Source organism: Hyaena hyaena, unplaced genomic scaffold (genome assembly GCF_003009895.1).
Source record: "Hyaena hyaena isolate Hyena2069 unplaced genomic scaffold, ASM300989v1 scaffold_987, whole genome shotgun sequence".
In the NCBI taxonomy this organism is placed as follows: Eukaryota; Metazoa; Chordata; class Mammalia; order Carnivora; family Hyaenidae; genus Hyaena; species Hyaena hyaena.
In genome coordinates this window covers 118,358-131,575 of record NW_024081617.1, presented here as the reverse complement: position 1 = coordinate 131,575, position 13,218 = coordinate 118,358, and the positions used below count along the sequence as shown (strand labels likewise).

General features: G+C 54.2%; 1 protein-coding gene across 2 annotated transcripts in view; it reads right to left on the bottom strand.

Moving 5' to 3' along the window:
- The window catches only part of FAM120A (family with sequence similarity 120A), a 94,145-nt gene that overhangs the window by 41,206 nt on the left and 39,721 nt on the right, over positions 1-13,218 (bottom strand). For both annotated transcript variants that reach the window (XM_039221436.1, XM_039221434.1), the window contains exons 6-7: positions 5,575-5,672; positions 5,079-5,359 (exon numbers count right to left, since the gene is read on the bottom strand). In XM_039221436.1, coding sequence (XP_039077367.1) covers positions 5,079-5,359; positions 5,575-5,672 — 379 coding nt within the window. The remainder of the gene's footprint in view (positions 1-5,078; positions 5,360-5,574; positions 5,673-13,218) is intronic.

The following is a 13,218-nucleotide window of genomic DNA, read 5'->3' as shown; positions in this document are numbered from 1 at the left end:
GAGGCCGTCCCAAGGGACTATAAGCAGCCCGGGCTGCAGCAGGCCATCAGCACACCCCTGACAGTGGGGAGGACAGAGGCCAGCACACACCACCAGGCTCTGCAGGCCTCGTTTTGCAGCGGGACACCTGGGGCCATCCTGCACTGAACCCGGGGGAGACATGCCCGCCCACTGCACTGCCTGCTGCACATCGGCAGGGTGGTGGTGCTGGGGTCCATGTGCACCGGGGGTGAAAGCGTCCGGCCCGCCACACTGACGTCGCACTTGCGTCTCCACCACGTGGGTGCAGCCTGCCCCAAAGGGGCACTGACCACAAGCCGAGTGACTGGTCAACAGGAGTGAAAGAGCAAAGGCAAATAAAACCAGAAGGGAAGCAAGACAGGTAACACATCAAAACCCCACGAGAAATATCCAGTGTACACATGAGGTCACAGACATGGTGACCAAGTGCAGCCGGCCTGAGACAGGCATGCACACGTCTTCACTTCTGTGTGTGCTCCCCAGCTCGGGACAGAAGGGGCCTGGACACGCGCCTGTCCTCGCCCCAGCCCCTCGGAGCTCTAAGGAGGCTCAAGCCCAGGGGCTCCCAGCATGGAGCATGGGGACTGGGCTCCAGGACAAAGGACCATGAGTCACACCCACAACACCCCCACGGGCACATTCTCCTTATGCCCTGATTTAAGCGAATGTCACACATTCAGGTTCTCACACACGAAGTTGAGAACACAGAAGGTGATGGTCCAGTTCCTACGCAACAGTCAGAGACGGGGCATCCGCGTGCACCTCTCCTGCATCTGCCAGGACTCCTCACGCCTCTCCACCCTCGAGGGAGGGCTCAGATTACTAACAAAGGCGGGCGAGTTTGACAGAAAATGCCCATATGGGTCAGAGTACGGCCAGGACACATGCAGACACTCATCTCGGGGATTACACTTGACCAACACATAAAAGTAATTCAGAATTGCTTTTGTGAGGAGACACGAGGTATGCTGTCCTGTAAAGCAGTTGTCCGTCTCACACATAAAAAGTTTAAGAATCTGGACGGAAAAGCCTGCAGCTGTGCCGAGGCTGTTAGGGGCTATGGGGGGAGGACGTAGTTCTCTCTGTGAACCACACGTTTCTTTGGGAAAGGAACTTGAGAGGACACAAGACAAACAGCCCGACATCACTACCATCTAACGGCAGAAGATGCACTGGAAGCACATTTCCTGGGCACCAGGTCAAGGGCACCGAATGAAATTCTTGAGATGTTTCACATTAAAATGGAATGGGTGTTCCGAAAAAATAGTGATGCTACCTATCACTTACTGTGGTTACTCATCAGCTGATTCAATTCACAAACAACCCAGACGCTTTCCACGCACGCCTGGCCCAGTGAGCTCCAGGCCACACAACCACGAAGCCACCAAAACCTGGTGCAACCAGCCACGGGAGGCTTGGGCCTGGGTCCCCACAGCACTGTCCCCATAGTGGTGACTGAGGGCACCGACAGGGACCTTCCAAAGCCCAGATCTGATCCCACAGGGTCCATGGGTGCCAGCAAAACTTATCTGACAGATGCCACCTTGACCTGATACCAACACCCACATGCACAGGAACACGAAACATCAATCCATATGAACGACGGCATAAAGCACAAAGAGCTTATACTCATGCTGTCTCCTAACAGGACTTTCAAATATCCACTTCAAAACATCAGTAGTGACAGCCCCACAGTGGAGCGCTGCACAGTGCACGCACGCACACTCCCATCTCCGCACACAAGCACGGACGTGCTGTTACGGAAGCACACCGTGTGGAAGGAAGAAAGGCAAGCTGCTGTCCCTAAGATCAGGCCCCACAAGTAGAAAACCACGTTAGGACACACAGTGGAAAACAAGGTGCCTATGTGTCCACCTGTCTGAAGACACCTGTGTCTCTCAAGGTGGCGCCTAAGAGTTCCTGTACCGTATTTTCTAATGTCTCAGCTCCCTGACTGTAGAGATTTCTGTATTTCTTAGAAAAGCATATAAACCAAAGAACTAAAAACTTTATGTTAGCAAACTCATATCAGATTCAGTATCTAAAAGCCAATGAATCTGTGAAAATAATATAAAATAAGCACCTCCACAAGGATTCCACTGTACTTAATTCTACCAAAATAAAACTACAAATATTTGACAAAGGCCAGGAAAAAAAGACAAATGCCTTAGTTTTCATTTCATAAAGACTGACCGAGAACAGAGCAAGATGTACATGCTAATGACTCTCCAATAAAACAGGAGAAAAAAATATGTAGTTACAAAGCAGAACATTTCTTCATGTCACTTGAAAATGATCGCCAGGGGCCTCTGTCCTCCGACAAGACAGAGCCAGCACAGCCTCAGCCGCAGCCACGCCTACTGGGGACGCCCAACGCCCCGCGGCCTGGGCCACCGCAGGCACCCGTGACAGCAACGGCCCCTCTGCCTCCAGGGCCAAGATGCCGCCAAGGTATGAAAGCAGGGGGATGAGGGGCGGGCCTGCCGAGTACACGTGGTGCCCACGCCACCCCGTGAAGCTGAGCGGCGGCCGTGAGAGCGCCCACCGGCCGTGCACACAGCGCACCTCGTGTCCTCCTGTGGCAGGGAGCCGGGCCCCCAGGGCATGCCAGGAGCCGAAGCCTTGCGTCCACTGGACTTCGTCTTTAAAAATAAATGTCTGCCAACTTTATAGGTTATACAAAAAGGTACTTTGTCATGTTTTAACATTCCTTTTTTTTTTTTTTTTTGGTGAGAATGAACATCTTTTAGGCTTCCTGACCATCTGTGATTCTTCTGTGAACTGCATGTTATATTGTCTACTACTTGAAATACTTGTCTTTTTTATTTGTTGCAAGCTTTAAGGGGGTAGGTCGATTCACTTTTATTCAGTAGTGGTCCCATCAGCACCATCCGTCAGAAACACGCCAGCAGCCACTGGCACACCCATCACATAGCAAGTGCTCCAGCGCTCCTTCACTTAATGTACTTTCTCCCCTGAAGGCCATCCCAAGAACAGATGCGAGTAGAGGCCCCAATTCAAGTCCAAACCAAAGCAAGTCATGACCTTCCGCTCCTACCGAGATTTTGAGCCAGCAGAGTGACACCCCATTGTGCTTGTGGCCAGTGCACAGTCACAACACACTCAGGCCGGAGTGCTCACCATGGAGACCAGGGACGTGGGCCAGGGACGTTGTGAGGGCTGCCCCAGTCCTGCTCTGCCCCAAAGCCTTGGGCACAACTGCCATCCGTCTTCTCTCCCTCACTCCTCCTCTCTGTTTTAACATGTCTGCAGATCACAATAAATGGACAGGCAAAGCAGATTCAAGGAAACTAAAGTGTGACAGGCCCACGAGGACTCCCAATGTCTGACTTCGAGGCCTGGGGTGCTCACCCCACATACGAGTCCACCTTCCAGCAGCTCCCCCAGACAGCACTGTGTGAACACAGGGAAGAGGAGGGAGACACAGTCAGAGCCTTGGGAACAGGGCAGAGCTGAGGGCCTCTAGCGAGTATCCCCCTCATCTCCCAGCCCCATGGGGTGGCTGGCCACACTAGTGGGGGCCCCGAGCACATAGCCTCCTGCTTTGGACCTTGCTGCCAGCCATCTAGAAAGCGTGTCTCTCAGCAGACCAAATCTGTGCTGGTTGTTAACAGAGAACCCAGTGTCTTAGAATTCCAGTGGGAACTTTCCAGTGGGAAAGGGCTTCTGAGACTTGACCAGCTGTTCTTATTTGCACACGCACGAGCCCAGGCCCCAACCCGGTCACCCTCAGTCTCCACTATACGCCCTTTCCGGAAGGTTAACTGGGAAGAGTGATCATGCAAAGTTGCAGCTTGATGCTTCACGTCGGGATTTCAGAACCACAGACTTTCGCTCACTGCTCCACGGAGCACACAGCCCCTGCATGGCAGCACACTCCTGCCTGTGGCCAGCGGACACTTGCGTCCACTCCACAGACGGAGGGGAGAGTACAAGAGAGGGGACATCTGGCCTCAGCCTTCATGCCCAGTGTGAATTTGCAGAAGACAAGAAACGGTCTCCATGGACGGAGCGCCAAGGGGCCCTGGAGGTTCAGCCGTGAGCCAGAGTGCAATGAGAAAGAGGAGACAAAGCAAGGAAGGACCTTCCTTCCTTTCCTCTTTTCTTCCTCGTCTGTAAATCAAGTTTCTTAAAACAGAGTACACTGAAAACTTTCTTGATCGGACTCAAACAAATTACAGATTTGAAATCACTTACTCAGGGACACACATTTAAAATACTCCTCTCCATTTGGGAGCCTGGGTGGCTCAGTCAGTTAAGCATCTAACTCCTGATTTCGGCTCAGGTCATGATCCCAGAGTTGTGAGATCGAGCCCCACATCTGACTCTGTGCTAACAGTGCGGAGCCTACTTGGGATGCTCTGTCTCCCTCTCTGTCTCCCGAACTTGTACTGTCTCTATCTCTCTTTCTCTCTCTCAAAATAAATAAACTTAAAAAAAACCAAAAAGACAGAAAACAAAAAACTCCACCCCAGCAAGAACTCCAACCTGGACTGCAGCTTTCTCTGGTTCCGCTCGGGTGAACAGCCTGATTTCAGGAAAAGTCTATGAGCTGCTAAGCTGAGATCTGAGTTGCTAGATTCAATTCAGGAGGAAGGAAATTCAGGGTCCCCTCAATCCAGGAGCCAAGACTGGAAGCCACCAGCGTCTAACTTAAAATGCTTTCTGGGGGTGAGACCGGGGTACCCCAGGCCAGGGGACAGTAAGGGTCAGCAGCACTTGACCAGATAACTTCACCATTTCTAAGGGTTCACACAAGCCAATTTTCCTAAAACTCCACCGCAGCAGAGGAATAGCCCAAGGCCATGGCTGAAGAGTGCAGACTTCCAGCCTGGGAAGCCCTGAGGAAGTGTCTAACTGCCCCTCCTCCTCATCCAAGAAGCCCAATCCACACACAGTGATGTCATCTTCCTGCAACAAATGACACCCCCATACCTCCATGCTAAGCTCTCGGCTGCCCTGGGGCCCGGGCTGCCAGACCCCTGACACGGCCAATGCAACCCCAGGAAGCCATGGCTGCTATGCCCCCCACTCACTTTGCCGCCGTTCCACTGCCTTCATCGTTGTCGGAAGACGAGGATGTAGAAGACCCTGGAAAATAGGCTGAATCCACATGGTTGGGGCTGCCGCCCGGAGCTGGGTGGATCGGGGACGACCGTTCGTACAGCGGGGTATGCTTTCCTTCGTGAGGAATGTTGCTGTAGGTGCTGTGCTCGGTCAGACTCTTCCCGCTCGTTTCCAACGTGAGGGCCGGCTCAGCGAGGCTGTACGGGTGTGGACCCTGGCCCGCGGCACCTGGGCTGGGCACCTGCGGGGCCTGAAACAGAGGGCAGAGGTCACGCGCACACTCCCGGCGGCACTGCCTGGTCTTGGCTAAGCTTTAATTCAGCGAACACTGGCACTTGCTCCTCAGACCAGCTCAACAGCTTCTGAGATTGTCTTAGCTTTCGCTAAAATCTGCCGCGTGTGCAGCTTCCAAGGGCAGCGCCCCACGACAGGCAGGTCAGCAAAGGGAGGGGTGGGGGGACTTACCACAGGCTTTGCTTGCAGAGAGGTCTGCGGAATGTTGAGCATCTGGGGGGGGACATACGGTGGCACAATCCCAGGCATTCCAAACGGATTTGGTCTGGCTGTTCCGTCGACAAGGAAAGAAAGCAACACAGCTGTTAGCAGAGCACGCGTTCAGGACACGAGAGAGGCAAGCACACGTCCCCATCTGCCCTGTCCCTCCTCAGGGGACAACACAACACTGATCCCCCTTCCCAAAAACCTTTAGAAATCCATATTTAACATTAAAAAACACTTAATTTTACAGTGTTACATACTGGAGCTGCGGCTAGGATTTTACCTTGCAGGCACCTGGGCCATCCTCCCTCCGCCCCCTGTCAGCCACTGAAAGCCCTAAGACCAGGCTCCGAAGGGACAGACCCTTCCTCTCACGTCTGTCAGGCAAGAGAATCCTCCTATTGAGACTAAAGTTCAATTCTCAGCTATTGACAAGCTTCTCAATATAAACAATGAATGAAGTGTGGCAGAAGCTGCCCCTGCACTTAGTTGGCGGCCATTAGGCAAAACCACGACCAAGTCACACGTTTCATGTGCATCATGGGACCGGAACGTGGGATCTGTGCTCTCAGAGAGTGACTCTATACACCTGTTCTATGGCTGCCACGCTCGCTCTGCCACCCCGTGCTGACTATGCAGAGACACGGCCGTGGACACACAGGACCGGGCCCCACGTCACACGGGACGCAGGGTGATCAGCTGGGTCCGTGAGCCCACACACCTGCGAGCCACGACTTCAGTCTCTCAGAGTCTGAGAGGGCACCGGCGGCCAGCATGACGCGTGGTGACCAACATGTTGATGGGGACCGTGGCCTCGACATCAGAACACTTCCAAATACCATAAACTACTAAGCAATGCAGTAAGAGCAAGGACACTCTCCGGGGCTCTGCTCCCCTGCACAAGTCAGGTATGGGATGCCTATGAAGTTAGGCCTCAAGGCTGGGCCTGGGGCACCTGAGCCCCGAGCATCCCCAGGGCCCAGACACTGGGGACAGACAGCAGACACGGGGGCCCTCGGGCTACACAACCTCCTCCTGAGCCTTCGCTTAGAAACCCAACAAAACCAGGCCTAGAGACCTCCGGGCACCAATGTCCGTTACCAGGAAGAGTGTTTCCTCCAACTTCAGAATCTGGGTGACACCAGGAAAACCAGCAGCGCACAAACCGCTACCTCTCCCCCCCACTAGCTGGCCAAGATGTTTAAATTAAAACAATAATGAAAAAGCACCCCTGAACACAAGCCCTCCCTCCCCTTCTCTGAACCCCACCCCCACCCCCCAGTGCCTAACCCGAACTCTGAGAGCCACCCACCCAGCCAGACAGCAGCTCACTTCTCCCCCTACGGGACCCACGCACCCAGAGGTCATGGTCACAGTCCAATGCGAGTGCCCGTCTCCAAGTGCCTAGCCCAGCCTGCTGGGAGGGAAGCTCAGGACGTCACTTCCACAACTGCTGGGCAACTAGCTGCAAGTGATGGTGCTGGCACGTGTGCACATGTACTCACACACTCACCTCACAGGCACACTCACGCCACACACACACACACGCCACCCCACACGCAGGGTCACCACACATACACACCCTCATGTGCACATTCACTACACACACGCACTCACCACACATACACTCACACACCACACACATGGTCACCACACACACTTGTACCACACAGATGTACTCACCACACACATACTCACATACCACACGCATGGTCACTACACATACACACAACATTCACTTCACACGCACCCATACCACACATGTACTCACCGCACGCACACACACACACACACACGCACCTTCACCACACATACTCGTACCACACACATGTACTCACCACACATGCACTCACATGCACACATACCACACATGCACACTCACCACACACATACAACACGCATGGTCACCACACTCACAAACTCTCCACAGATGCACTGACACACCACACACGTACTTATCACATTCATTACACAGACGCACTCACACCATACATACACACTCACACATACACCACACGCATGATCGCCACACATGCACTCACTAACCACGTAGCACACTCACCACACATGCACTCACACCACATACTCATCACATGCCCACTCGCCACACACACAAGTTCATCACGTGTACTCACACACACATTTACCACACGCACTCACCACACCGCACATTCACTCACACTCATCACACAACACACCTACCACATGCACTTGCACTCACACTTACCACATATGCAGTCACCACACATATACGCACTCACCACACACATACCACACAGCACACTCAATATGCATGCGCTCCCACACCATACTCACATCACACACAGCACTCACCACACATGCACACTCACACCACATACATGCATGCTCACCACACATGCACACTCACATTCACCACACTCCCCCCCACACGCTTACCACATACATGTGCACATGCACATTTCTGCCACACACTCTCCTCACATACACACAAGTTCATCACAAACACACGCACTCACCCACACGCACATACACTCGCCTCACATTTACACACATGCACATGCTCACATTCATTACATACACATGAGTGTGCGCTCACACACACATGTCCGCCACACATGCATACACACATGCGTTCACCTTACGTGTATACACACTCACCATGTATGCATGTTCATCACAAATACATGCACCCTCACCCATATACACAACCCACATATGTGCGCACACACACATTCACTGCACAGACACATACACGCTCACCCCAAATACGCACACATGCACATGCATGTTCACCCCACATCATGTACGCATGTGTAAACACACAGAGAGACATTTCTGATCAAACAGTTCTGACCCAGGAGATCACAGCCTCCTAGCCTGAGCCACACAATGCTATAACTGGTTAAGTCCCTTCTCGGATGATGCTGAATTGTGGCCAAATTTGGTTGCAAAGAACACTATGAACTCCATTCAAGCTCTAATGCTGCAACCTCAGTCACCATGAGAAGCAAAGTCTACCACCTCCTATGGCTGTCCTGCCCCATGGAACTTCTGAGAAAGCACACGGAATGCCAATGACACAGCAGCATTCAAGGGGAGGGGACCCTTTTGTTTCCCTAAAATTTTGACTATTCTGTGCCACAAACTTCCCAAAAAGCACAACTTTCCCTAAAAACGAACCAAATCTTAAGAACAAAGATTTCCAAAGAAAGAACAGCACTCACTCGTGTCCAATAAACCTCTGAGAAGCTGCAAAGCGAACCCGTCTACACTTCTCCAAAGGCTGGAGGACTGCCCGAGAAGCCAGGCCTGCCTCCGCACGCGGCGTGCCTCCCCGGAGCACCAGTTCTGATTCCCAACGGCCGCAACCGTGAGCGGAGCACTGTGTGCGCGTAACAAGGACGCCTCTCAGGACGGACCCGGCTCACGGCCGCCTGGCGGTCTCTGATGACCACGCACATCTTGGAAAGCACGGTGTCCGCCAGGAGGCTGTGCAGGGAAGCGGCTGGCCTGGCCAGCCCGTGCACTCCTCTACCTCCAGGCTCGTTAGCGCGGAGAGGGCTCGCCAGCCAAAACCAATGAGAGTCACGAAGTAATGACTTTTTAAATTCTCTAATGCCACTGGGCGCTGATGCGGGACTTTGAGGTGTAGCACAAAACATGTAGATTTGAAAATTCAGATTCAAATAAGTCAACATATTCCCTCCCACCAATACCAGGGTCTCAAGACCTAAGAAAAAGGTCAAATTTCCCAATGCCATTAGCTGCATTGAAAAGGATGTATTGACTCAATGCTGATAGTCTATAGAAGACACAGAGCCACATGAAGGAGAATTTGGTAACTTGTTTCCATCCTCTTCCAGATGAGCAGCCTCCAGAAGGCAGGCCCCGAGGGCGGAAGACTAGCCTGAGGGCAGAGGCGGGAGGGGCTGACCGCTGTCCAGAAGCACCAGCTTGAGGGGAGGGGGTATTACGGCTGGGGCAGCTGGCCTGGGGCCAGGCCCTCCGAGAGGAGCCAGAGGCTGCCACCCGGGGAGCAGCAGGCTCTGCGCACCTCCTTAGATAAAGCAAGCGGGCACCCGAACGAACCAGAGACCCCGGGGAAGCACCTTGGGCCAGTAGGAATTCTGAACTCCAGGAACGCAAGCAGCTGCTCACGATGAAGGCTGCCTTCCCACCCACGGCACTGTGGGCACAGAGCTCCCGTGGCCAGGAGCCAGCAGGGTGCTCACTAAGCACCTCCGCCACCGCCGAGGCTGGGCAGCACGTGGGGACCTCACAGGGTGCAGCGTCGCCAAAGCTCGCACAGCACAGTCTTCAAGAGGAAGAGTCTCACGAGTGATGGATGTGTCCCAAGTCATATCCAAATCCGTCCGGCCCCTGGCTCGCTCGCTGAGTGGGAATGGCGGCGTCCCACTGCAAAGGCGCTGTGCACACAGGCTGGCAGAGACGGGGAGCAGGAAGACGCACCAGCGCTGCGCTTGGCCATCCGTGTGGCTTTGTGAGCCCGACGGAACAAGTCAGTCTCTGTCCACTGTGGACTGGACTGGCGTGCCCTCCTGTCACCGTACCCTGAGAATCCACCAAGAGATCACATGTCGAGCGGGTCCACCTGCCAAAGACACACCTTGCCAAGTGGCTGCTGAAAAGCACAGTTTCAGTTCCTAAAAAATTACTGGTTTTCAGGGTTTTTTAAAAAATGACCTTTCAAAAAGCCAGACCAGACAGCCTGTATCACTTCACAGCACAGGGACTAAAATAAACTGACAAAAACCTGAATGAAAGGTCATGGGAACAGACTCTGAGTCTGAGGACAATGCTCAGGACCCGAAAGGGAGGAAGAGTAGTAAGCAGACTTCCTGCTCCACACGAGACACCGTAGCTTCTCTCCGGCAGAATATGCTGTCAGAATCCTGGGAGCCTCACATTAATACCACATGCATCGGCTTTAAAAGATAAAAAGAGGAGGGGGCCTGGGTGGCTCAGCCGGTTAAGCGTCCGACTTCAGCTCAGGTCATGATCTCACCGTTCCTGAGTTCGAGCCCCGCGTCAGGCTCTGTGCTGACAGCTCAGAGCCTGGAGCTGCTTAGGATTCTGTGTCTCCCTCTCTCTCTGACCCTCCCCTGCTCCCTCTCTCGCAAAAATAAAATAAACGTTTAAAAAAAGTTTTAAAGATAAAAACAGGAAAAGATGAACAGAGACACCGCCAAAAACAGCAAAGGCAGAACGACATCTATAATACAGCATTTAATTCCAGATCGCAACACCACCACTTGTTACTCCATACATTTGAGGTAGGAAAATCAGACGAGATCGGGCACGTTCAGGGTGGTATGGCCGTAGACTGAGGTAGGAAAATCAAAAACCCTGCTTGAGCAGGATAAATGTGACTTGCAGAAAAGCCTAACGTACTTCTTGAAAGAAAGATATGAAACAAACATTGTCGTTTGTTAAACCTGTTCACCAGGCACACAGCTGCTCGTGATGCTGCCCTTCATACGTCACATTTAAAGTCTTTCCATAACAAAAAAGCTTAAGCAAAAAACATAGAAATGGTGGCTTTAGTAAGAATGAGATGACCATCGCGTAAATTTGTTTTAAATGCCAAATTTCAAAAACTTACTAGTAAAGTATACCAACGGTACAGCATGGGACATCTGCTAACACTAATAACGTAAAAAGTTACTGTAGCAAAAACCAGAGGGCGCGCACAGCAGCAGCCAGGATGGCGCAGTACCTGCCCCACGGGACCCACAGAGACTTCCACACGGTGAGGGGGCGATGGGCCTGAGCCACGCAGCACCACGTGGGAGCAGCCAGGTCGTCCGCAGTGTGTAGGGCTGCCCCGTCGTGGCCCCGTGACCCAGGGGTGAGCACAGGGCAGGCCAGCCAAGGGGGCACCAGACGGGGCAGGACGGGGCGGCATCGGCAGCGCTGGCTCCCCGCTTGCACGCACTCCACTGGCGCAGGTGAACAGGTCATCACCGTCTGCTCCCGGCAGGTCGCGTGACCACTGCATCTGCGTGGTTCCTGCCCGGGCGACCCTGTCTCATCAGCTGAAGCCCTGGGGGCACCGCATCCTTGTTCTCACACTGTGTCTCTGTTTCTGGGGTGACATCTGCTGAGCCTGCCCTGACGTGCTGGGAGTCATGTTGTGTGGAGGTAGAGCTGTATTTCCAAAGAGACTGTTAACCTAGAAAGCCCACCGACACTTGATGGGACAGTCCGATGACATCACTGACCAGCCCCTGTCTCCCTCATGTTTGCACGTGCACCTTCTTGAGCCCTGGCCGCCAGGACTGGGACCAGGCAAGCCCCCCTCCCTCCAGGTGAGACAGCAGCAGGTATGCTCTCCTGCAGACCCATCGCCGGCCATCAGCAGCCTGCAGCCGGACTTGTGGAAGGGGCCAGCGAGGATGTGGGCACCCGGAGGTCTTGGCCTCCAGGTGGCCGCTCCCGTCCCCATGCAGCCCTGAGAGACTGCCTCCGATGTGCCCGCACGGCCCTGCTCCCATAGGGCCCCCTGGCCTGTAGGCTCTGGGGCCCGGTGACTTGCGAAGTCCTCCAAGCTCCCCGACCCCCCTGCCGCAGCCCCCACGTGTGCACCAGGCGCCACCAGACCCCCACTCTGATGGCGCAAGCCCGCTCGATTCCCTCCCATTCCAAGCCCTACCCTCTGCGAAGCCCCAGAGGTGGGCCGCTCTCGCCCCCCGAGCCTGCCCTCTTCCACCGCCCTCAGGGTGGAAGCAGCCGCAGTAGTGAAGACGGGTTTCTCCTTGGATTCCCTGCACTGTGCTGCGGGCCACACTGCCACACACACCCAGCAGCCACGGGAGCTCCCTCCTCGCCTCCGACAACACTGGTTCCTGCCACATGCTCCCATCTCCTGCGAGCCGACCTCACTCCCGGCTCCACCTGCGCTCCCCAGCCCCGGCCACTCCGTCCACGGAGCCCCCCAGGGAAGCCTGCTTTCTTCCACGTCTCCACTTAGCCCTCGGGGTACAGACAAGATAAAGAAAAGGGGGGGCCACTGATACAAAATTCGGGGAGCTGGTGGGCAGGGAACCTGATGGGGAGATGGGGAGGAGCCATTGGTAACGTTCCCCTAAAACTGGTTTTAACGTACACACACTAGGCTGTGCTGGGACCAAACTGCACCCCTACCCCTCCCCTCCCGGGTGCCTGGGCTCCTTGCACACCCAGTGCCCCCACCTCAGGGCCTACACACACGCATCTCCTCCATCTCCTCTGTGGGGAGAGACTTCCTCCCCGTCATCACCGTGCTCCACTCCCACTCCGCCTTCAAACCTCAGCTCAAACACCAGTTCCACAAGCAGAACTGAGCCCTGACTTCACCAGTATCAGTTCAGTCTGAACCACCTGCTCACATGCCACGCGAGCCACGTCTCATCTCACTTGTGTGCAAGGAAGGGCCTGGCCTGCATGCCTGCACGGCCACCCTGCCGAGCACCTGGCAAGTGCTGGCGTGGGCCAGATGCATCAAGGAGGTGTTTCTTAATTAACAGACATTGTCAGAGCAGCGTTAGGTGTAAGGAAAACTCAGGCAGGAACCATCACCATACACCTTGCTAGTCAGTGTGACATGGCGTAACCGCCGATGGCCCCGTT